The sequence below is a fragment of the Lepidochelys olivacea genome (genome assembly GCF_965140295.1).
Source record: "Lepidochelys olivacea isolate rLepOli2 genome assembly, chromosome: 17".
NCBI classification, from domain to species: Eukaryota; Metazoa; Chordata; order Testudines; family Cheloniidae; genus Lepidochelys; species Lepidochelys olivacea.
The window spans coordinates 17,669,260-17,696,155 of record NC_140427.1 but is presented as its reverse complement, the minus strand read 5'-3'; the positions used below and the strand labels follow the sequence as shown (position 1 = coordinate 17,696,155).

Here is a 26,896-nt window from a genome sequence, read left to right as displayed (position 1 = left end):
CATTCAGCATGTCTAAGGAGAACTGATTATCAATCACTGCAGTACCTTTCAATTTCAAATGGCCCCAGCATGCTGCTCATACTAAGATTATAGGACAAAATGCCTATTCTGTGTGTAAAAATGAAAGGTTTCTAAATCTCTAGCATTTACAATTTTTTTTTAACCATCTCTGATTCCAGCTATGAATGCTGAATCGACCATGGCCGACGTAGGTAAAGAGAAAACACTCTGGATCACATTCTGATTTCAGCGGGATTAGAGAAAGAGAGTGCACACAAAGGAAAGAAAATTGTACTTCAAGGGAGGGTTTAAGGTGGCTGGCCTGGCAAATAACACAGTGGGCTAGATCCTCAGCTGGTGCAAATCAGAGTAGCTCCATTCATGTCAAAGAACCTGAAGTGAAATCAACAGGGGTCTCAATTTTCAGATTTGCCCTAATAGTTTTGGGTTGTGGCTGCAGCAGGGCAGTCAAAATCAGGAGAATAGAAAAAATTCTGGGTTCTTTTTGTTTGTTTGGTTGGTTTTTGTTTGTTTGCTTTTGTAACAAAATAGCAGATGAGAGCTGTAGTAAAAAAAATAAGTAAGAAATTAAAAAAGACAGTGCCCCTCTGAAGCAACAGCAGGGGTGAGGAGCACAAAACAAAAAGAAGCAATGTTAGAAACACTGAGTCTTAAAATGTCTCTGAATAATCAGACTGTCACTTTGATAAAGGTACATGAAAACTCTGCAAAAAAAGAAATAGTTACACGTTATGTAAAAATTGATATGGATAATGTTATAAAAGTTAAACTATGGAAGGAATGTGCATTTGCTCCAGAACATGTGCAGGGTATATTGTAGAAGAGGCAAAAGAAATGCAAACATACCATGCTACTTAATTAAAATGCTATTAGGGCTCCAAAGGGAGCCACAGTAGGTTGTTTTTTTTTTTCAGATTGCTGTGTGGTTTGGAAGCAGAAGTTTAAAAAAGTCATCAAAACTCTGGTGAAAGCTGATTGTGTCCCTTTTAAGATTGAGTCTCTGAGCTACTGATGGCTTTAAATCCAAAAGCAGGACACGTCTGTGAAAATGCAAATGACCTAAATGATAAAGGAAGGAAAGAACTAGCAGCACAAAGGAGCTGCAGATAAAGGACACACCTGGTCAGCAAAGAAACTGTCCAAATAAAAGGCATGGGATAACAAGAGAATTTTAATAAATTTAATGATAATAAGTACCCCTGTAACAATGTATAGTGTGTATGATTTTTGGAAAAATCCTTTAAGGTCATATGGTAATGATGCTTCTCAGCTATTACCTGTAAATAAACTTAAAGCTTAACACAGCAGGAAAAACATTATAAACTTGGTCTGCTGTATAAGAAGGGAAACTGATGTACCCCACCTCAGGGATTTAATGACTAAACAGTGGGATAATTTCCCCATTACCCTTAAAAGATAAAAGCCATTGAAACCTGGCCTGCCTATAGAACAAACACAGGAAAATATGGGGGTAATTCCTCTGTTTTGCCTGCAATCAGCAAGGGTATTTGTAAAAGAAATACTTTCAGCCACAGGCAAACAGCCCAACAGGAACGGCCACCTCTGAATGTCCCCTTAATAAAATTCCCCTATTTCAACCAGGTGACCATGAATATCTGAGGATAACAGAGAGATAAAGAAGAGATGTTGCTTGAATGCCAGGAAACACTGGGACCACACGCCCACAGGTTCTGCAACATTGTTATCATAGTTACCAGCCTTAGAGTTGCTCATGCCAAGCCACTGGCCAGGTGGCCTGGACATGAGGAGGGAGCAGGGCCTTGTCAGATGTTCATCTGATGCTCCTGGAAGTTGGTTTGCAGAATCAGACTCCAAAGTTCTCACTTTCTAGAGTCCATTTTTATAGGAATTTCTTCCTATGCCAGTCTATGGGAATTGCTTCATCATGCTGTTGCTGAATCAATCAGCAGATAGCACATTCCTGACGGATCCGTGCTGCCAGATGTTATCTTGTTCTTTGGTTCTCCCGTTCTTGAGGCTGTTGGGTGGATTCCAGTCTGCCCTCCGGGGGTCCTCTAGTTATTTCCACTTGACGCCTTCTTCAGCCGACGGACACTAGATTTTTAGGCAGGCATCTCCCTGATCATTCAGTTATTATCCACACCAAGCATCTATCCACATACATCCTCTATCTCTATTGTAATCACAATTGTTAAAGCGAGATGAATACAACAAAAGGGTGGAGAGTCTCTGGGTGCTGTTTCTGTTGTTACAGAGTATTGCTTTGAGTCTCTCTCTGTGTGAGTAGTTGTTGTTACAAAGAATTGCTTTGAGAACAGACTCTGTGTTAGAATGTACTAACACAATTAGCAGCTTGCAAGTTTCAAAAACCAAGAGACCTCTTAATTAGTAATACCCTGGAATTTAAACTATGGGGAATCAAACTCATTTATGATTTTAATACAGAACTTCTTTAATATGATCCAACAATGATTCCAGACTACGTGCTACTGGCCTGGCATGGCAAAGTGTCCTACCATGGAGGACGCAATAAGGCTGCCCTCCCCAGAAACCTTTTCCAAAGGCTGTGGGAGTACCTCCAGGAGAGCTTCATTGAGATATCCCTGGAGGATTTCTGCTCCATCCCTAGACACATTAACAGACTTTTCCAGGAGCTGTACTGGCTGCGAATGCGTCCCAAGTCTTCAGGGCAAATTAATCATTAAACACGCTTGCATTTAAACTGTGTATTATATTTGCAAAGGTACACCCACCAGAGGTTCCTTCTCCGCCTTCAAGGTCCGGGAGCCCAGGTTGGGAGGGTATGTCTCCAGGGTGATAAACAGTTCCTGGCTGTCGGGAAGAACGGTTTCTCTGCTTGCCTGGTGTGCGCTATCTTCAACCTCCCCCTCATCTTCCTTGTCCCCCAGATCCTCATCCCTGTTGCGTGAGACTCCCTTGCAGGAGTCCACGTACAGGTGTGGGGCAGTTGTAGGGGCACCCCCTAGAATCGCATGCAGGTCATCATAGAAGCGGCATGTCTGGGGCTCTGACCCCGAACAGGCGTTTGACTCTTTGGTTTTTTGGTAGGATTGCCTCAGCTCCTCAAGTTTCACGCGGCACTGCTGCAGGTCCCTGTGATAGCCTCTGTCCTTCATGCCCTTGGAGATTTTTTCAAATATTTTGGCATTTCATCTTTTGGAATGGAGTTCTGATAGCATGGATTCGTCTCCCCATGCAGCGATCAGATCCAGTACTTCCCGTTCGGTCCATGCTGGAGCTCTCTTGCGATTCTGGGACTGCATGGTGACCTCTGCTGATGAGCTAGCCATGCTGGCCAAACAGGAAATTAAATTCAAAAGTTTGCGGTGCTTTTCCTGTGTACCTGGCCAGTGCACCTGAGCTGAAATTGCTGTCCAGAGCGGTCACAATGGAGCACTCTGGGATAGTTCCCGGAGGCCAATACCATCGAATTGTGTCCACTCTAACCCAAATTCGACCCGGCAATGTCGATCTCAGCGCTAATCCCCTCGTCAGGGAGGAGTACAGAAATCGATTTTAAGAGCCCATGAAGTCGACAAGTGTTCTTTAAAGGTAACATTTTAGATCCCTATTGATTCCATCATGCTAATGTGTGTTCACAACTGCTGATAGATCAGAACAGGAACTATAAGATTAATACGACCCTTTGATGAAAGGCTGTCAGACAATTAGATTGCTGTGTTTATTTGAATGTACAGTACTTGTTTTGTCTTAAAACAAGATGCTCTGTTTGTCATCATGTACAAGGATCCCCCTTGGAGGAAAAAAAAAACAAAAACCAAACAGCACCAGAGATCAGTGTTGATCAGAAATCAAAGCCACAGAATCAAAATATGGAAGTCCATATTCTAGGACCAACTCCAAAAGTCCAGTTATTACATCCCCAAGTAAAAGATGGGGACACTGATAGGTTGTGTGACTTGCCTAAGTTGCAGAATGAGACTGTGGCAGAACAGAACGAGGAACAGAACCCAGATTTCATGACTTCCAGTTCTGTGCATTAGCCACAGGAGCTGTCCATAAATTAAGAAAGGGGTGGGAAGGTCCTTTAATTTTGCATGTTTGTTTCAGTGTTCAAGTGTTAAAAGGGTTGGGTGGAAGATGAAAAATGTGCACCTTACTTCTAGTATGAATTTATCAGTGAGGGTAACTAACTACAGGAATAACCTACCAAAAGTCATGGTGGACTCTACATCACAGGAAATTTTAAAATCAAGATTGGATGTTTTTCTAAAAGACATGCTCTAGTTTAATACAGTTGTTGGGACTTCAAGTAGGAATTAATTCGGGGAAGTTCTATAGCCTGTGTGTTATGCAGGAGGTCAGATTAAATGATAACAATGGTCCTTTCTGGCCTTAAAAGGTACTAATCTCTGTTCTCGGAGGGATGCTCCAAAATAATACTATTAAACAAAAATTCAGAGCTAATAAATAGGTTAAATATTAGTTAAGCAGGGTAAATACGGAGGTAGCATATTATTAATTGTGTTTATTACAGCAGTGTTTAAGGACCAGACTGTGGGAAAGGAGACAGCAGATCCTTAAGGACTTCTCTCAGTCTATCTCAGTGCAGCAGCAGGAGCACTGAGAAGTGAGAGAACAGCCACGTACCTGGTCTCACCCTCTCTGCTTCTGCTAAGCATGTGCTGTATGGCCTTCCACTTATACAGACTACGCTGCCTGAGCAACAAAGAAATAGGGACAACTTAATCAGTGATCCCAGAGGATGGATAGCACAGGCAGGCTCTGGGGATGGGGAATTCAAACACCCAGGGAGAGGAGAGAGAAAGCTTGTGAGTGTGAGAATGTGAAATAGAGCAAGAGAGAAAAAGACAATTTAATCAGTCAGGAGAGTCTGGGGGAAAGAAAGGGTGATCCAATTAACCATACTAGGCAGTTGGGGGAAAAAAGAGTCAGATTAGCAAATGGAGAAAGCTGCCTATAATTTTTTCTTTTCTTTTTTGGCAGGAGGAGGAGAATGAGTGGTGTATTTTCAAATACAGTACTCCAGCATGGTACTGTAGAGTATTTACATTTTCTTTTTCATTTGTAATATCTCTGCCGTTTTATGTAAGACAAGTCACATCAGATATGGCGATAAGGAGAAGATTCACAGTCAGTCTGTAATGAGATTTTTCAGAGAGACAAGCTCCCATCTCCAGTATTTTGTAAGTACAGGCACCAGAGTCCCATCCTGACAATAAACCAGATTTCAGTTCTAACAGCATAGCTAAAGGAGGAATCTATTGAGACAGAATGTACTCTTGGGTCCACACCCTACACACTGCTATAATAATCTTTCTACAAGTGCGCCTTGTGAGGTATCATCTGAAAACGCATAATTTGCTAGTCAATGTTGTCCTGATAAAGTATGTGTAGCGGCATTGTATGTGAAGTTATAAGATTTCTCTGTATAATGCTATTAACACGTGTTCCATACCATAAAAGAAGTTGGCAAACAGGACTGTTTCAAACAAAGGAATGTATGCTCTGCTTAATTTGCATTTAAGCAGTAAACAGTCATCAAGCAGGAAGGGTAGAAAAAGAAACTCAGACAGGTTAGGGAAATCCTTCTCCACAGACTTTTTGTCTCCAGAAGCTCATCTACAAAAAGGAGGGACAAATACCCCCAGGCACCCATCCTTTCTCTTTCTCTGTGTCCATCAATTCACTGCACCACAAAGGACAAAGAAAGCAGCCATTGAACTGGAAAAGGGGTCCTGACCTAAGAAGTTTGGTCAGTAAAACCAATGAGAGCACGTGGTGAGAAAAACATTGCTTTTAATTTAACATAGTTTGTTAATTTAGGCACCAGATGCTTTTTATCTTGATTTTTCTTGTAACCATCTCTCACTTTTAGGCTTCATTACTTGTACTCACTTAAAATCTCTCTCTTTGTAGTTAATAAACATGTTTTATCTAATCCAGTATGTTTAAACTGAAGCTTCTGTGAAACTCCATTTGGGGTAACAAATTGTGTGTGTATTATTTCTATTAAACAAATACAGACTTCATACGAATTTGTGTTGTCCAGGAGAGGGCTGGGCAATATAAGACACACATTTTGGAGAGGGAGGAGGGGGATCTAAGACAGAGTGTGTTGGGATCACCCTGCAGTATAACCAAGCTGGCTGGAGGCCGGCCACGCACGCGCACACACAGCTGGGAGTGACTTGCAAGCTGGAGGCTGTCTGGGAGTAGTCCAGGCTGGAGGCGACAGCAGCAAAGCATTGTAAAGGGCACCCTAGGTTAGAGGGCAGGGGAGAAACAGCTGCTCATTAGTCTGGATTGTACGCTAGGTATATTATAGCTATCCCCTCATCATCTTGTATATAATGAAAAGGAAACTGTAAACTGTATATACAGACAGCTAATACTGAAGGCGACAGTGCAGTCCAGTAGACAGAACACTGGACTCTGTGTCAGGAAACCTGTGTTCTAATCTCTGCAATGACTTGTTACGGACCTGAGTACTAAAATGCTTTGTGCTTCAGTTGAAGATCACTTTACTCCCTTTTTAAGGCATTTTGAGACCTATGGATGAAAAGCAAGTAATCTCATTAGTAATATTAATCAATCTTAAAGGAATTACGGAGTAAGTGTACTACAGAGTTAGGGAAGGAACACACGCAACGGTTCCCCCTGGCCACAGTCCAAGAACAACTAGCCCCTCTCCTGAAAGGAGATTTCCACTCAGCTTTCTAGGCAAGGAACAGCAACCCCAAAAGGACAAGCAGAATCTCTATAGGTGTATGACAGGCTCTTCTACAATACATCAGGGAACCACAGTAGATAGACCTACCAGATCATTCCATCCATCTACCTGCAGCACATTCTTTAGTGTTTTTTTGAGATTAATTTTGAACGTAGGAACTATGGTGGCAAAACACTGAACTGTTGCAACTCCTGGTATAATGACTGATGAAAGCATAGCCAATACCAGCTCGGAAATTCTGATACATCCCAGCGTGTGACTGGACAATCCATCTTAGTTTCTGATTGATGTAGACTATCTCTACATATCTGACAAAGTACGGATGTTCATGGATTTAATCTTCATTTTTGCAAAGACCATAATTTACCTTGGGTAATGACTGCTAGCTCTGAATGATGGATGCACTGTCTCTAGAAAGACATTGACTGACGATGCCAAACAGTCAGTGCAAGGAGAAAGGAGCAGTTTTAAAGGTGCTTTAACACACGCAGGTCACCAACGCCTTCTGTACAAATGCGTCCCACAGGACTCACCTGGAAAGGACTTGTGAAAGACCATCTGCACTGAAACCTGGCGGTTATTCAATTACTGGATAGGCAAGTCTGAGAGCCTGCCCTATTGGCCTCTCAGCTCACAAAGGAACTGTTTACCAAAGCTTCCTTAGGGATCTGTATAAAAAGCAGCACAGCATGACCATAATTATGGTCCTGCATTTCATCCCCTGCAGGATAAAAGCCTCAATGTGGAGTCAACCAAGACACTTGGAATATCCCCCATCCCCGCCCATAACTCCACTCTGCCAAGTCGCTACTCTCTCTTCATTCAAATCCATCCTAATGACTCCCTTCTGCAGTGAAGCACACAAGAAGCAAGTGAATAGATAAGAGTGTAAGCTTTAAACAAATTCCTATTCATCCTGAGAGCTTCCTCATACATTTTTGTCAACCATATCTATCTTGTTTTGACTGTAAGTATGCTGGAAGAGGAACTGTCTGTATTGTGTCCTCTACAGCCCTGAGCTCACTGTCCATGCTTAACAAATGATAAACAACATAGTGGTGGTAGTTGTGCAAAAGATACCAGGGCATCACTCCATTTATTCATTCTCACCTCTCCTTGTGATACCAAACGTATGTATCTCTGAGCTTCACTAGTCAAGTGATTAGCCTCTGCTCTACATTCTCTGTAATTGCCCATATTTCCCCTCTGCCTGCCATCTCTTAAAGGACAGCGTCATCAGCCCTGTTTTCTGTAATAAAAAGCAACCACCTTCACTGCTTACTTTTCAGTACCACTGTCCAGTAGAGTTCTATTTGAGTCAGCCTCCATTTCTCTTTTTGGCTCATCTCCCTAGTTGGAACAACCCCACAGGATGGCTCATCAGTAGAGATAGAGCCCAGACTGTTCAGCACCGTTCTCCACCAAGTGAGCTAAAGGAGTTATTCCATTAGTCAGCAGCAGCCTCTTATCCTCTATCTGAATCAGTAGTCTTATAATAAAGGACTTGTTGGGGACTCGGGATATATGGGTTCAATTCCTGGCTGTGGCTCTTCCTGTGTGACCTTTGGAAAGCCACTTCACCTCCCTGTGCCTCAGTTTCCCATCACATCTCTTTGTGCGTCATGTCTATTTAAATTGTAAGCTCTTTGGGGCACAGATGCTATCCTATCTGTCTAAACAGCACTCAACACAATTGCATCCCAGTGTTGGTTGGGACCTCTAGATGCTACTAGAATACAATTGAGCAACAATAATAATGTGAGGTTGTATTTTAAAATTCCTTATGAGTAAATAAAAGTTTAGGTGTAAGTATAGTCCTGGTGTCTTAAAATTCCTAGTGCCAAAATGGAGGCCAAGCTTTCAAAATATAACCCAGAGCCTACTGACCTGCATGACCTCTCATTTCAGTTTGTAATGTCTTACAGAGAAACACCTCACTGAAGCACAATTATCCTGCGCACTTCCTAGAAGAGTACTAGGAGGAGATGTTATTTCAGTGGTCGACTCATACAGATGCCATAAAAGATTAGGCTCCATGGGGAAAAAAAAAAGTCTTTTCTGGATAGATAACAGTGCTGACCTTAAATATACAGACACACTTTGATGTACTAAGGAATGTGTATTCCACAAACATGACCAACACCTACAGTTTGCTCCCAGGAAACCAAGTATCTGTGTGCATGTGGACATGATCCCTCAACCTGCCTATAAATTTATCCCTAAATGCTTCTGAGAATCAAAGCTCAGGTGGAAAAACAAACAAACCCATAGCAACTTTTCTCCCCAAGGTAACTCTGCCCTTCCCTCACATAATGACTGAAGGTTCCTATCCAAGAGCCTAGGGCACCTTCTCTTCTCAGTTCACAAAGATTGGCACACCCAGCTCCCCAGGGTACAACTAAATACCTAGGTATACAAATAAGAATGAACCCTGCTTGTGTGGCACTATCAACTCAGAAAGTTTTGTTCATCCTTGCTTTTTGAAAATGATTGACTGAAGCCAGCGGGGTTCTGTTGGATGTAAATCAGGGCAAAACTGGCCTGGAAAGTGAACAGGAAGATACCATTATTTCAATTACGGTAGTGCCTGGGGAGCTGGGGCCCATTGTGCTAGGTACTGTACAAACACAGAAAGAAACAGATGAAAACCTCTGGGCCCACATACCCACACGCTATACTGAACAAATGAAGGATTCTAGAGGAATGCTGGAGGGGGAAAGCCTGTACTGCAAAATACACAGATAATAAAAACCATAATCAAAATCTGCAAGATTGGGCCTACAGATTTCCAGGCTACCCTTAAAACCTGAACCATAATATTGTTGTCTTTAAAAACAGCATAAGGTCCCTCTGTCTTAGACTCTCTGCCAATGTATCCCTTCACCTCTTCCTGTTGCAGTGACGCTCCAGTAATATGAATGATAGTTTCCATAGAATACAGCTTTGTTAAGTATTTCAGTCATGGTGTAGCAGGGCTCTTAATAGCTATGTTAAACTGACCATTCAAAATGCAGCACCGCACAATAAAAAACTGCTACTGGAGCAGAGAAATGAAGGTCTCTGCATTTGCATCTCAAACCAAGCTTCTTCTTTTCAAAAGCAACATCTATTGACTAAGATATTGATTTTATATATGAGGGTTTTGATTGTTTTGAATTTCCCTGCAGATTGGAGCTTGTTATAAATATTATTATTCCACTGCAGTTACCTTGAAACAAACTTCATTCCCAGCACTGTAAAAATCACTGCAGAATTACAGCACTGACATACAGAAGTCAAGTAAGTTTTCTGAAATTTGTTCTGAACCTCCATCAAAGCATATTACTGGGGCTAAAGAATACTGCAGATGCCTATCGTTTGTTATATTCGTATATTCTCTTTTATTAGTGCTAGAGTGCAATGAATTCCTCTCTCACTGCTCAGTGACTCACAAAGGTCCCCCACCCCAAAAAGTACAACAGAACAATACTTTAAAAGTCATAATAATTTGTGATTTTATAGTATCTTTCACCTGATGATCAAAATTGGATTTACAAAGGGAGTAAGCAGAATTATACCCATTCTTCAGAAGGGAAAAATTAAACCACAGGAAGGCTAAGTGACTTTGCCCAAGATCATTCAGTAACTAAGTGGTAGAGTTTGGATTAGAACCCAGAGTTCTGACTTCCAGGCTCATGCTCTAGCTATTAAACGATGTAGCCTCCATAATACAGAGCTATCCTCTTCCCTCAGCTACACCTCACTGACTGCAGCAGGGTGGCATGGGTGTAAGAGCTTAGGAGTTAGCCCATAAGGATAAGGTGTGGGCAGTACCTTAAAACCTTTAGTTAAGCATCCAATAGTTTAGATGTTCATCTGACTCTTTGAACCTTTTGATATTACCCACCGCTTTAGGCAGGCCTTGGCTCTTCCTTCCAACAGGCCCTGACTCCTCCTATCTTTACTGAGTCACTCATCTTCCCATCCTCACCTTTACTGTCAAGTCGTTCCTGTGGACTGGCCATGCAGCCTCTCTCATCTCTGATGACCACCAGTGAAACCCTTCCTGTGGAGCAAACAATTCAGACACCACAAAATGCACCTCGCCCCACTGAACCCCCCAAGCTATTAAAGTCTCCCACACTAAGGGATGCAAATACATGAGGAGACTATGAGACTGAAGAGCTGAGGCCCACCTGAAAAGCTACTGTATTCCTCCATCTAGCTGCTGCCTCCAGAGGGAAAGGAGATTTGCCGGCAATAATGGTGTGGAAACCGCCATGGAACCTCTCTCTTCCAGCAACCACCTGAGTGACCAGATTGTGCTGAGGGTTCTTAGTACAGGTGATGGAGGGGGAAAAAGATTCCCATCCTAGATGTTCTATGCCTCCTAACTGCAACCTCAGGGCTGGAGCAGCAACCCCTCTATGTAGGGCAAGGCTATCAGAAATTGTGTAGTCACAGACTCCCCACTCCATCACCACTTGCACCTACTCCTATCCACCTTCAACTCCATCCCCCTTCCCCCTGCCACAGAGGGATCTCCAAAGAGCAGTATACTGCGATGAGCTGGGGATCCTCAGCTCCCATGTACACTCCCCAAATCCTGCCCCCACTCTACTACATGCAGAGGGACAGTCCTGATCTTTGCAGTCAGGCACCTCCAATTCCCATGGAGGGGAAGACCAGGAGGTGCCACTAAATTCTTACTATCTAATGATAAAAGATGAAACCTCACCGTGAAACCGCTCGTCATTGAACTGTGTTAGCTCGGCAGCTATCTTTCCGTACAGAGTAGAGAAAGGAGGAAGGAAAGAAAGAGGAAGATGAACGGGTGGTAGAAACAGGAAGCAAAAGGAGAAGAGAAACAAGGGGAAACAGGCATGTGGCTAGAATGAAATATATTATGAAGGAGCCAGATTCTTGAGTGCTCAGCATCTACATGTAGGGATAGATTTTCAAAAAAGCTTAGCTCCCATTTAGGCACCAAGGTAAGCGACCAAATGGGAGTTGAGTAGGGCTGGCCAGAAAACAAGAATTCTGTTTTGCAAAAATATTTGAGATTTCAAATTTGTTTTTTTTCTGTATCTGAACAAAACGAAGCCCTTTCAAAAAGGGCATTCACCAGAGACGTGGAAGACCCAGATGCAAACTCATTAAGAGCAGGGACTTGAACCTGGGTCTCCGCAGCTCCTGAGCTATAGGCTAGTCTAGCCTGGGGTCTCTCTCTTTCTCTACATTTTATCCTGGATCTAAAACACCTTCCTGACAAAAGCTTTGTCAAAACCAAAAAATTTCCCCAAAAAGTTTTGGTTTTGATGAATCAGCATTTTCCAAGGAAAAAAATCCTCACCAGCTCTAGAGCTGAGCTCTTCGGAAATCTGGCCATGACCTAGATGATCAGATGGTCCATTTACAATAGAAGTAAAGACTGCTTCAAGTGTTGAAGGCACAGACATATACAAGTTGCTTACCTATGTTACAACCTATACTACAAGTTGCTTATAATCATAACTTCTTACTGTTTTTAGGCATTTTTGCATAAGTTAAATTTAGTGCCTCAAACTATTGGCTTCAGAGGCTAAAGTTTCCTATCAGCAGGCAGAAAAGACAGCATCATACCTTGGCATCGTCATTACAGCAGAGAAGAAACCTACCTCAGCATCTGAGATGGCGATCCGGTTGGATTCTATCGTTGGTCTCCTCACTATACGTGGCGAGATATGTGTTAAAGGTCCTGTTGCATAAGGACCATAGCCTGGAGGATTGGTAGAAGCCAGGTAGCTTCCTGTAGCTCTTTCTTGAAGAGACAACTTTCTGCTGGATAGGACAGGCCTAGTGGGAGCTTTCTTTGGAACATTCATCTGATGAACATCCGCTGGGTCTTGTGAAGGTAAAGATTCATTTGTTATCATGTCACTATGGACCCCATTCCTCTGCATGTCTGCTAAACTGTCAGAAAAGACTGTGTCATTTTCTTCTATTGCTTCTTGAACATTTTGGTCATCTATATTAAGCCCAACAGCAACATCTATGGCTGCTACTCTCTCTGCCAGGTCAGTCTGAGTGTCTTTGCAGCATGTGTCTGCACCTTCATCAGTGGTGTCGGCTGGAGAATCTCCCATAACGGTGTGCGACTCTCAAGATCTCAGATGACACTGCAGACAGCTGTGGTCTTAGGGCTCACAGAAAACATGTGGCATGAAGGACTCTCTCCACATGGATCTCTAGAAGGAAACACAATGAAAGATCACTGAGTGATGGCGTCAGCTAAGCAAGGATGTAGCCAAAACCTCCAGTAGCAGGCATGTGAAAAAGATTCGAAGAAAATGAAGGCAGAATGTCAGCAGGGAGCTACAGGTTAAAAACATCCAGAAGGAAAAGCAAAACCAATCAACAAACTAGTTACAAAACATTTACAAGTGATAAGGGCAGAATTTTATCAGCTGATCTGGAAGCCAGCTAAAAGATACTTCTGCTTTTCATATCTAGATCAACAGATAGTGTTAATTTCTAATACGGGAAGGAAGAAATTAGTACAGCCTCTTAAAAGAAAAATGACAGGGATGACAAGCCAAACATTTGATCTTGTTTTAAATCACATTTATAGGTACAGCAGGTCATAATTTCAGGGCAACTGCACCAGTATTTCCCCCTAGTACCGCTTTAAAGATTTCTGGCTCCCAGTCTTTGCCCTCCTGGATGGAGATCCATGTCTCTCTCCCTTCTGACAGAGATTTTTAAGGTGGCAGTGCTCTCAGATTTACACTCTGATATCCCCCACAGGCCAGCACCTGCACTTTGCTTTCTCTCCACAGGCTTTGAACAGGGTATTGCCAGCAGTTACAAGTTACCACATAGCTCCTTCTAAGAAAGCACATTTATTATTAAAGTAAAAGCATTTTAAAAAAGAATATAAAAACAATAAAAGAACCTACACACATGCTAAAAAGCTTATCAGTGATCAACCCCAATTCCAACATAGGGATCAACTTGGTTTTCCATGTGGTTACAAGAAAGGCCTCAAGTCAGTTTAAACTCAGGTTATTTATCCAAGTACCCTTTCCTTGTCTGCTGGTCTCTAGAGAATCTAGTTTGAACCAGAATATTAGAGTCTCCCCGAGAGGTGATACTTCTCTGGAGGTGTTACATCTGAATGATTTGCTCTAATCATTCCTTACTGTTTTCACTTCCTGGAGGAGCTGTGTTCACCCTCCCCTGATGGAGTGCATGCAACATCTGACCCACAATGATACATAAACCATTCATAAACTTAATACAATATGATCTCCCAAAGATAGGGCAGGAGATTGCCCTATCACGCAGCATGACACATGGAAAAACACACATTGTGAACCAACCATTCTTACAGAGTGCATCAAATCCATAGCCACATAGGACTTCAAGATAATCACTACACTGTCCATCCTAGCGCCTGAGAACTTAGATCTCAAACCTCCTGCTGGGATAAAGCCTAGCCACTTGCACTAAAGGGAACTCTCTGTGACATTATCCGAACCAGTGAACTGCTAGATCACTCCAATCCTTGACTCTGGGAGCCAACCTTACCCTGCTCTGCTGTAAGAACTCCCGCTCCTGGGCTGTTCATGCACAGCCTCTGGCATGTAAGCTGGTCCCAGCTACTTGCAACCGAATGACACTAGCCAATATCTCCGGTCCCAGACACAACCCTAGGAACCTCCATCTTGCAGCGTCCATTTATGCCCGCTGGACGCTGCAAGCTTATATGAGTTCATCAATTTAACAAAGAAATTGATATGTACCAGGCTTCTTATCCCAAGGGGAGTCTCTGACATGCTTTAAACCAAACACACTGCTTCAGGTAGAATAAACAAACAGATTTATTAACTACAAAGACTGACTTATAATCACTTAAAATCTAAGCATAACAAGTCGGATTTGGTCAAATGAAATAAAAGCAAAATGCATTCTAAGCTGATCTTAACACTTTCAATGCCCTTACAAACTTAGATGCTTCTCATCACAGACTGGCTGGTTGCTCTTCAGCCAGGCTCTCCCCTTTGATCAGCGCTTCAGTCGCTTGGTGTGGTGTCTGTAGATGTATGTGGAAGAGCATGGCAAACCTCTCTCTCTTTTATCATGTCCTTTCTTCCCTCTTGGCTTTGCTCCCCCGCCCTTTAGAGTCAGGTGAGCATTACCTCATTGCAGTCCCAAACTGACCAAAGGAACAGGGGGGTGACTCACTCGAGAGTACAACAGATCCTTCGTTGTTGCCTAGACCAGTGTCCTTTGTTCCTGTGAGGCTGGGCTGGGTTTGTCCCATACATGTTCTGATGAGGTGTGAACTGCCCCTCTGCTTCTGGAGAGTTTTTCCATGGGCTTGCTTTAAGCCATGAGGACACATTTTCAACCTCATAACTGTATACGTGAAATTACAACCTATAATATAACATTACTAGAACAACAATTATTATGATATTACCATAACAACTATGCTTAGTACATTATGAGCCTTCTGAAGACACCCGACATGACAAACTTTGCATTAGATACCACACAATCATATTATAAGGATGAACATGGTGGTGTAGGGTGTTCCCATGAGGTACAGAATGTCACTCTCCTTTTGCTGTTAGCAGTACAGGGCCAACGATACACAGTAAACCTTGCTGATTCCAGCCACTAAGGGGCAGTCACACATACTCACATGTCCAATTCATTACCATATAATCAACAGAAAAGTTTTTAAAAAAGGCACAAAAGAACTAGTACATGAGCTGCAGTGTAAATACGTGACAGTTAGAGCTGCTCTCTAATACATTCTGAAAGGGTGATGAAAAATGGTGAAATTAGCTATCCGATGGGTACATTAACCTAACCACCAACCATCTAAGACTATAAAAAAAGCTGATAGGACCAGAAAAGGAAAAGATCATATATAATATACAGCTGTCACCCACTAATCATCTCTGACAACACAGTGCTGCAGGACATGTACATCTGAATCCCTTAAGTGGATTTTTTGTCTGGTTAGTCCTAGCATTTCTCTCTTACTCTGGATTGTGTTTAGTGAAGTACAAAAATGCAAGAACAACACTAGCCTGCTTGAGTCTTTTACACATAAGTCAAGTTGTTAATTATTAGTCATGCACTAGTTCTGATTCTAATGTCACCTACGCCAGTGTGACCCCAGCTTGAATGGAATTACTTCTGATTCACACCAGTTTGTAAATCAAGATCAGAATCAGCTTACCGCCTTTAGTCCAGGCACAAGTGAGCTGTAGCTCACGAAAGCTTATGCTCAAATAAATTTGTTAGTCTCTAAAGTGCCACAAGCTCAGTGGTTTGAGCATTGGCCTGCTAAACCCAGGGTTGTGAGTTCAATCCTTGAGGGGGCCATTTGGGATCTGGGGCAAAAATTGAGGATTGGTCCTGCTTTGAGCAGGGGGTTGGACTAGATGACCTTCTGAGGTCCCTTCCAACCCTGATATTCTATGAAATCTAAGTGTTCCTTTTCTTTTTACAGGAATTTGCTGTAGATCATAGGGATTTTGTTCGCAGATCAAGGGAAGGTCCTGGCCCTAAGCATTCAATAAATGCATAATTAAAAATAATGAAGCTGAACCCTGTTGCAAAGAGGCTGTCACGAGGGTTTAAGAGAAAAACTGCATGAGCAGATAAGGATATGGGGTCTAATTTTGCCCTCACTTACATCTATGCAACCCCATGAACTTCAATAGGGCTTTATAGGTGTAAACAATGGCAGAATTTGGCTTACAATCTTAACTCCAGATCACATCTGATCACATGCCAACAGGTAAGAGTTTTCATGCTTTGTTAGCATACTAAATATCACAGAATGGAAAGAAGCAAAATTGAACAATTTTTCCCTTGCAGTAACACTGTTCTCCCTCCCATGCATAATCATTCCCTGCTCTCTCTGCAGTTTAACAAAGTGAAAAAAATGTCACAGTCATTAGAAGCTGCAATCAAATGGCAGATCAGTTTTAAAAGCTTACATTAAAACCACATTAAACTATCTAACCCCAAAGCATGAATCCCCTTCAGAGAATAGGGATGCTTACAAAGTAAGGGGAGAGAGAGAGAGAAATGTCCGATACCCCACCAATAACTCATTAATGCTCCATCAGCTGTAAGTGTGTACGATCTGGATGAGCTTCCCAAAGAGGCATGCTGCCTTCACACTAAATATACATGTTGTTCGCATATAGACGTGGCTAATTCCTGTTCACGTCCAGCACAAGGTTGTGGACACTGCAGCCCTGTGACTGCGCTAGTAACTCTGAAGCAGCTCTACTAGTGCTCTGTGGCCTGGAGATGGGAAGCCTGTGGAGAACTCCTGCGCAAAACTTGTATGCTTGAGCTTTGCACTGGAGTCAAGAGTTTTGGCCCCTAGAGTGTAGAAACTGGCCTTTATCACAGCATGGGAAGGAGATGGATTCCCATGGATTAGTGAAGTCATTAAGTCAAGGAAGAGAGAGATCCATCCCACACTCAATTTGTTACCAGGTTGTCTCTGACAGGCTCAGTGTTAGGATGCAGCAGCAACAGATGCAGCTCTGAACAGAGGTGCATACCATGCAAACTGATCTACTCATACTGTTTGTGCACACTCCAGCCTTGGCATTTACTTCTGATCAGAACAAAAGAAGCCCCCAAACCATTTAATCTAATGTACAAAAGAGTTATCTGAGAGAATAATTAATCACCGTTCCAGAATTCCAACTGATTTCATCCTCCACTGAGGATTTAAACCTGGCTTTGATTTTCTTGTTAAAAAGAAATTAGGTTGTTCCAAGGCACAAGGTATTTCCTTAAGAGGCATTAGCCCGTGGTCACTTACAATTCACCTTGCTCCCTAAAGAGTATCAGTTAAAAAGAAACAAACCCAGAACAGCAGTGAAACATCCAAAGCTTTTTTCTGCTGCTGCTGATTATAGGTTTTTGGGGCATTTGCTTTTGAGGCATTTGTGAGGCTGGCAGTAAAAACACACGGACTGTCTGGCTGAAGTGATAGCTCAGTCTATTGCACAAATTCCCTCTCAGTGCAGCTGGGGTGTCTAACCCTTCCCCTGCTACCAGGAAAGACCCAGAGGCACCTGGGCTGGCTGTGTGAAACATATTAAACAGTAATATCTGTGTTACACTGTGGTTGCTCTTTCATACCCTCAGGCTAAGTACCTCAGTATCTCAGTCTTTCAGAAAGAAACTCCCTGCATGCTCTCTGTATACAAAACAGACATGTCTTATTATTTTAGACTAAAAGAACAACAAAACAAGAAAGAACAAATGGAAAATTTCCATGAAAGAGGGCAGTGTGCAGGTCTCTCTTGTAGCAGTCTGTGCTGGACTGAATACAAAATGGCTGTCACTTTCTGCGGGCAACATGGTTCTTAGAGATTTAAAGATGTAGTGCCTAGAAATTGACTTCAAAGAATTGTATAGGGTATATAGAACACAAAAACAAAAACTAAGGGGGGGCGGGGTTTTTTTTGCAGGGGGGAAGGTTAAATTTATCCTTCCTGTGTATTACATATAAAACTGCTATGATAATAAAGGACTTCTTTACAAAGAAATAAAACCCCACAAGTTTGCCACTCAGGGGCCAATACAGAGATCATTGGGTGTTCTAAGAGCCAGTAGTCACTGGGACAATCTAGGAAAGAACCCTGCCAGGGATACCACATCCCACCTTGTACACTGATATAGTCACTTCTGCAGCATGTCTCTGGAGGAATGTAGGCCTAAGGAGTGTAGGTGTGTTGCCCATGAACAGAGCTATGGCCAGAGGGCCCCATGCGCAGAGTGGGACTGCATGGCCACATATATCAGGTGGTTTGCGTGTGCTAGTCCTCTCTGCACCCAACAGGAGCAGTGAATGGTGGGCTGACTGTGCACATGGCTCAGCATAAAGGCACGTACATTGCAAATGAGGATTCCTTCCTTCTTTCTCACTGTTTTAGTGCACAAGCCCTTTTGCTTAAATCTGGCTCACAGTCTCAGGGCTGGGTTCCAAAGCATTTTTAGAGATATTGCCACTCTATACAGAATAATGATTAATAAAATATTACATTCATACAGCGCTTCAAGCCAAAAGATCCCAAAGCGCTTTCCACGTTATGCAAACATTACGGTGTCACGAGTCCCTGGGCGATGCTCTGGAGCTGCTCCCTACGAAGCCACTCAGGACTCTGGAGAAGTCTCCTTTCTGTGAGACTCCCTACGAAGTCTTCAGGACACACAGCTCACACAACTTCCACCTTCCTGGGTCTGACCTCAGAGCATTCAGCATCCTCTGCCCTATGTGTGCTTCCCACAGTGAGTCTGCCCAGGCGGGGTCCTGGGGAATCCAGAGGGTCCTGCCCCCCAACTTCACAGTCAGACGTGACTCTCAGCCAGCCAGTAAAACAGAAGGTTTATTAGATGACAGGAACACGGTCTAAAACAGAGCTTGTAGGTGCAGAGAACAGGACGCCTCAGCTGGGTCCATTTTGGGGGCAGTGAGCCAGACAACCATGTCCCCAGCCAGCCCCAAACTGAAACTCTCCCCAGCCCTGCCTCCTCTGGGCTTTGTCCCTTTCCCAGGCCAGGAGGTCACCTGATTCCTTTGTTCTCCAACCCTTTAGCTCTCACCTTGCAGGGGGGGAGGGCTAGACCATCAGTGGTCAGGAAACAGGGTGTTGGCCATACTCTGTGTCCAGACCCCTGCACATACCTGCCCTCTAGGGCTCTGCAATGATCATACACCCTTATCCCACCACCTAGATACTTAAGAACTGCATAGGGGAAACTGAGGCACCCCCACAATATTCAGAGGAAACATTATTTTTAGAGATATTGCCACTCTATACAGAATAATGGTTAATAAAATGTTACATTCATACAGTGCTTCATGCCAAAAGATCCCAAAGCGCTTTCCACGTTATGCAAACACTACGGTAAGTAGCCTATTGACTTCAATGGGACTGCTCACAGTACTGGAAGCCCCAGACTGTAAGCACTTGGGGCAGGGACTGTCTATTATTATGTGTTTATACAGTTCCTAGCACAACCTTGCTCTGATCTTGGTTGCAGCCTCTAGGCACTAGTGTAATGCAAGTTACTAATGGTAATAAGTCAGATGAGGCTTTACATACACAGACCACCACGGTAACCAATCAGATTCTGTAGATATCACTCTACAAATGTGCAGAATTCAATGGAAAATGAGTTTGTCTCTACAGCAGGGTTTGGGGTTGGTTTGGTTTGTTTTTTGATATGATAGAGATTTATATCTCTGTCGCAGAATTCTAACAATTCTTAATAGGCTAGTTCAACAACAACCTTATAGAAAGGTTCTTATTCTCTATTAAATTCACCACAAATGGGAAGTATCAAAACAACTGATTTCAGGATAAGCAAACAAAGTACACATCCACTCTCGTTTTACATTTTGTAATTATACAAGACCCAGCACCAAATAGCAAGTATTTCCCCGAAGCACAATCTACAGCGGACAGAGCCCCACGTCTGGAAAACTTGTCGGGCATAACATTACTGCCTCTTATAAGCAGGATTCTGAATAGCAACCCAGAGCCAGCACCTCAAGTGAAACAAAGCTGAACCGCACAGTCACTATCTATAAACCATATCCTGCATCTGTGGGCATGGTGCTTTAGACATGGTCATCTGTCTGATCCCAACCAAAGTGAAACATCTGTCTTAGATCAAAGGATTACGCTGCAGACATGAACCAAAACTACAAATAAGCTTATATGAGCAGAATTAATTTACTTACTGATATCTTATTTTTTATTTTTCACTTTAAATGGAGCTATTCCCCTGCAGCACACAGACCATCACTTTAAAGTTGATTATGTTTTCTTGCAGCTTTGCAATTTATTTTTCAAGTGATTGCACATGTTTTCCAGATATGCTTTGCACAGAGCACAGTATGAAATATATATTTAAAAAGACCGTGTTTCTGAAAAAGGTCTCTATGTACTGTACGTGGAAGCCAGAGGAGGATGAATTTAATTAGTTTTGCAGCTCAATAAAGTACTTGCAAACGCTGGCTGAAATGAAATTCACAAATTTGCTTCAATGTTTGGTTCATTCCCTTGGTCAACAAGAATTTTCTTCTTTTGATGATGGATGGATAAATTTGTGATTAGGGCACTTGGAACTCCAGAGATCTGGGTTCATTTCCTAGCTCTGCTATAGACTACCCAAGTGACCTTGGGTAAGTCACTTAGTATCTTTTTGTGTCTCTGATCCCCATTGTTTGCCTTTTCTGTTTCAGTGGTAAGCTCTCTGGAGGAGAGACTGTCTCTTAGTACATAGTGCCTAGCACATCAGGACCTGATCTACATTGTCAGACATATAATGATTAATAACAATGAGTGCAAATATTTGCACTGGAAGCATTTGGGTAGCCGCCTTGAAACTCTCTCTTTGAGTTTGGGGACTGACTTTCATGATGCATTAAGCACTCACTCTCTGGAAATCAGGCCCTATTAAGAGATCTCAAGTTGAGCAATCAAAATCACTAGCTACTTTTGAAAGTAATGGCCTCCAATGCGATCTGGTACATGGTAGTATCCCCTTGCTTCTAAAACCACCTGCTAATATAGGGCAGAGACAAGAGATGCCATTACTGGCCTTCAAAAATATACCCAGGGTATGCTATTCTGACACATGCCCCGTAACATCTATCTAGCCACATACGGTTCTTATTACTGTAGTATCTAAGCACAGCAGCCATAGAGTTATACAGTCTTTTCTGCAAACAATTCTAAGCTCCAAAGCTGTTACTCTTTTCCTCATGTCTAGCTGCTTCCCAAGCAACACAGTGCCTGAACAAAAGGTCGCCTACCATCTCCTTCTTCACCAGAGATACCGCAGTAGGATGCATGAAGGAATATTAGATTGTAAGTGCAAGAATTTTCACCTCTTTCAGAATGCTCTAAATATTAACTACTGAATGGAGGAGACCAGAAGGATGGTCTGTGGTTATGGCCCTGCACTGGAACTCAGAAGATCTGGGTTCAGTTCCTGGCTCTGCCACAGACTCCCTGTGAGATCTTGGGCAAATCACCTAATCGCTCTGTGTCACTACTGTCCATTTGTAAAATGGCAATACTACTACCTCCTTTTTCTGCCTTGACTATTAGATTATAGGCAGAGACCGTCTCTTACTATGTGCTTGTATAACATCCAGCACAGTGGGGGCTGATCTCAGTTGTGGTCACTAGGTCCTACTGTATCACAAGTAAGAATAATAAATAATATGAATAACAATATGAATATTAAGAATAATTAATAACATAAATTAAAAAGCTCTCTTTTGAAGCAAGCCAGGATGCTGAATTTAACACTCAAACACACAACAGCCAAAACAAAAGAAAATAACCATCTTTTGCTTGGTATATGTAGTTCAGGAAATTTTACAAAAGACTTCACAGATGCATTATACTTCATCGTTGCATGTTCTAATTTTATGATTACTCTAACTGGCATAATCAGATGCAATTACACTAATTGCATATATAAGCAATAATCAACCAAAAATTACACTAAAAAAAAATTCTTCTTAAGAAAATTCCTACAACAAAAAAACATTAGGGAGACTAAAAGGGCTGAGTTGCAAATCTATTCAAGTGAAAGGAAAGTTAGCATTCAGGCTTAAAATCCCAAGTCCGTGATGAAATAAGACACTAGCTCACGAAAGCTTATGCTCAAATAAATTGGTTAGTCTCTAAGGTGCCACAAGTCCTCCTTTTCTTTGTGCTACAACACTGTTCTACTGTCCACAGTTATATCTGGGGACTCATTTTTAACTTGGGTTAAGTGGGTGCAACTCCCATTGAAATTCCAATCGGAAAGTGTCCAATTACATTCTGGCTGAATTTGGACCTAAACATACGGGATCTCTGAACCATTGCTGTAAATTTCCTTGCTGTTGCAGGTTTGTCTTATATCTTTTATTGAAGAGATGGGACCAGCTACGGTCTGGCTTCTAAAGATCTCTTGAACTTTGATTCCAGATCCAAAATATGTAGCTCAGACACAATATGTAGCTCGAACACATCTCTATTTTAGTACTTTAATGTTTCCCATTGTATGACTAATAGATTATTTTATTTTACTGTTTCTTTCCTTTCCTGATGGCCTTCCATTATCAGCTCTGGAGTAAATTCCTGGGGACACTGAGGCTCCGAGGTTAATGACCTGATTATCAGAAATGTTGGGCACCCTTAAATCCTACTGAAGTCAATGAAAGTGCTCAGCACCTCTGAAAATCAGGCAATAAGTAACTTGCCCAAAGTCGCCCAGAAAGATTTGGTATTAGATGTGAGTAGTCCTGTGTTCTGAACACTAGGCCACGTCTCTATCCTGAACATGCTATCCTGTAGAGATGACCAACACAGACATACAACTTGGACTTTATGTATATGCCAACCTCCCCCATCCCAAATACATTCAGCATTTTTGTAATACTCCATTTTTTTCTGAGAAAGACAAAATTTGCAGCAGGCCATAGGACAAGCTGAAGGGAACTAGCACAATAACCAAGTGTGGGTTGTTTTTGTTGTTGTTTGGGGGGAGAGGTTTGCTTTAAAATAATAGAAGACATCAGAGTCAATGAACCATAATGATTAAGGTATTTTTAAGTATTAATAATGAAGTGTCTTGACCCAGCTAATTCAACAGCAAAGTAACAAGTGAAGACACTACACTATATTTAGGATTCAAAACACTGAGCAAGTTTCATTTTAATAATGGCTTTTCAAACGTCTGTGCCAATAAGAAGCTAAACTGCAAACAAAAATAAAAAATACTTGGATTGTTTCCAGGTAAATAAATAAATGGATTAGTCTCAGGCAAGCCATTTTCTTGTGTTCTCTGTAATGATGTCTTGGAATTGCCCTAGAAAAGGCATTCAAGGACAAATTAATGGAAAAAAGGGAACCACTAGAATGGGAACTTAAGAAGTAGTTTCCAAAAGTTGGGTTGGATGATCCCAAAGGGTGGCAAAATTCCCTTTGACTTCAATTAGAGCAGGAGCAGGCCCATATGCCACTCAACAAATTATCTCTAAAACTCTGAAAAAGCATCATGGCCTTTCAGTAAGAGTGCGGTAATCAAGGTGTACCCTCTAAGAATCAGCACAGGGCAGAAGATTATGGAAAGACTCTCTTATTTGTAGCTTGAAAGGAAAGGAGAGAAAAATGCAAGGCAATGAAAGTGGTTTCATGTGCATATATTTGCATGAATAAACAGTGCAGAAGGAGTCTGCTTCCTGTTTTTAACAAGGGCTTTGTTTGTTACAATAATAGATAGTCCCTGTTGTTTGCATTGTGGCTCAAGTGGGAGCTATCGTGGAATCTCATCAAAGGTTTCTGGAAAGTCAGGAAAAGCTGCTAAAGAAGCAACAGTTATCAAACTAAACTGTGACCCTGACCAAAGAAAAACAAATTTAATAAACATTTGGGTTTTCTTCTGGGACAATAGTTATTGCTGGCTGTATGCACACTCTCACATACTGGGCAGTATGTACAGTAGTCTGCATTAATGGCTATGTTATAGGCATTAAAACAGATCCGTGAAACCACGGGATTATCCACTTAATTACAGATGCACTGATTTTCTACTTACTGTGACAGGGTCAGGCCGGATGGCTTCAGGAGAGTAACAGAAGGCAGATATATTAGCCCCAGGTTAAGTAGGTCCCTTTTCCCTGGGTAAGGTAACAGGGAAGGTTCCAGAACAATCAGGAACCTTCTGGAGACAATTAAGACAGACAGGCTGATTAGAACACCTGCAGCCAATCAAGAAGCTGCTAGAATCAATTAAGGCAGGTTAATCAGGGCACCTAGGTTTAAAAAGGAGCTCACTTAGTTTGTGATGCACGTGTGAGGAGCTGGGAGCAAGACAAACTAGGAGTGAGAGTGAGAACGCAGACTGTTGGAGGACTGAGGAGTACAAGCATATTATCACACACCAGGAGGAAGGTCCTATGGTGAGGATAAAGAAAGTGTTGGGAGAAGGCCATGGGGAAGTAGCCCAGGGAGTTGTAACTGTCGCACAGCTGTTCCAGGAGGCACTCTAGAGAGTTGCACTCCACAGGGCCCTGGGCTGGAACCCGGAGTAGAGGGTGGGCCCGGTTTCCCTCCAAATCCTCCCAACTCCTGGTCAGGAGGAGTCAACCTGGACTGTGGGTTCAGAAAAATGGCCAAGCTGAAGGCTGCTGTGAAGCTCCAAGGCAAGCAAATCTGCCAATAAGCACAAGACCCACCAAGGTAGAGGAGGAACTTTGTCACAATACTAATAGAAACAACAGAGCCCCCATGGCCCCCATGTGGGATACTCCCACACAAGGCACAAGTAGCGTCACTAAGTTGCCTGTGCGGAGTTTCTTGCACATTCTTCGTGATATAAGTGTAGACAAACCCTCTGCCTCCTCTAGCCCCATCAGGGAAGCACTTTTGGGGCCAAATCTTGACATCATAGGGCTACCTATCAGGCCCTAAGAGCGGGACTTCAACACAGCAAGCTGACCTTTCCAGTGAAGCCATTCTCTGAAGCACTTCTCAAAGCTCAGCTGCTCTTTTAAAGTAAGAATATTAGTAATCTGTTGCCATAGCAATGCTTCCTTACCCTTGACAACAAATACTCCAGCACTTAGCTTCTATAAACTCTGCCTACCACCCCCTTCTCCCAGTCTAGCATTATCCTCTCTTGCTCTCTCTCTCTCCTTTTTGTTCTTCTCACTTGTCTGTCATTTAAAACAATTAATACAATAGCTGCTAGGAAGCAGCACTGTTCAGTCATCTCACACGCATATGCCTAACTTACAGCAGTGCCTACTACCTGCAGCTCTTCACTGACTTCAACTGCAGTCGTAGGCACTGATCACCTCTGAAAAGCAGAGTGATTTCAATTCCCAAAACTGCAATGATGGAGCTGTATGTTCCCCTCAGAGTACAGACACTCACTCCTCTCAACTTTCTCACTCCTCTCAACTTTCACATCTAGAGTGGATTTTTTAAAGTTGTCATTGTTTCTTTCTGCTACCCAGTCTGTCTGTCTGACTTCCCCTGCTGTCTTTTGTCTTATACTTAGAATGTAAAAAGAAAAGGAGGACTTGTGGCACCTTAGAGACTAACAAATTTATTAGAGCATGAGCTTTCGTGAGCTACAGCTCACCTCACTGGTTGCATACAGTGGAAAATATAGTGGGGAGATTTTATATACACAAAGAACATGAAACAGTGGGTGTTACCATACAGACTGTAACAAGAGTTATCTGGAAAGGTGAGCTATTACCAGCACAAGAGCGGGGGGGGGGGGGGGGGGAGGAGGAAGGGACGGGACTTTTGTAGTGATAATCAAGGTGGGCCATTTCCAGCAGTTGACAAGAACAATAGGGGGGGAAATAAACAAGGGGAAATAGTTTGTATGGTAACACCCATTGTTTCATGTTCTCTGTGTATATAAAATCTCCCCACTATATTTCCCACTGTATGCATCCGATGAAGTGAGCTGTAGCTCACGAAAGCTTATGCTCTAATAAATTTGTTAGTCTCTAAGGTGCCACAAGTCCTCCTTTTCTTTTTGTGGATACAGACTAACATGACTGCTACTCTGAAACTTAGAATGTAAACTCTTTGGCCCAGGAACTATCTTTTTGGGTTTTTGTACAGCACCTAGCACAATGGTGTCCTGGTCCATGACTAGGGTTTCTAGGTGCCATGGTAATAAATAAATACATACATAAATAAACAGAAGCAGCAGCAAGCATGTGTTCAACGACAAGTTATTGGGCTTAATAGTGTTCATTTACAGAGTAGAGAAGAATAATTCCCTCTCGAAGAAATCACTGGGTAAAATTCTCTGATCTGTGCTATTCAGGAGGTCAGACTTGATGTTGATCATAATGGATTTAAAATGTATGACTCTGAATTATTTTCCAGGAGCTGATTAAGATTAATGACACTCTTAAGAAAACTATTTGTGGCTTTCCTTTCATCAGTTCTGTTCAACAATAAAACCCTATTCTGGGGCTTCCTGTTTTTGAAGTTATGCGCCATTGCATTTCAATGGGAATTCTCATTTGCATAACAACTATCATTCCCAAATGACCAAATAGTGTTTTACAGATGTTAACCCTGAAGACCTCTAGGCTGGACAGTG

General features: G+C 42.4%; 1 protein-coding gene across 1 annotated transcript in view; it reads right to left on the bottom strand.

The window, feature by feature from the left end:
• CAMKK1 (calcium/calmodulin dependent protein kinase kinase 1) overlaps window positions 1-26,896 on the bottom strand; it is a 198,285-nt gene that overhangs the window by 114,138 nt on the left and 57,251 nt on the right. The window contains exon 2 of the mRNA XM_084651110.1: window positions 12,376-12,945. Within this exon, the coding sequence (XP_084507236.1) occupies window positions 12,376-12,843 (468 nt within the window). The 5' untranslated portion in view covers window positions 12,844-12,945. The remainder of the gene's footprint in view (window positions 1-12,375; window positions 12,946-26,896) is intronic.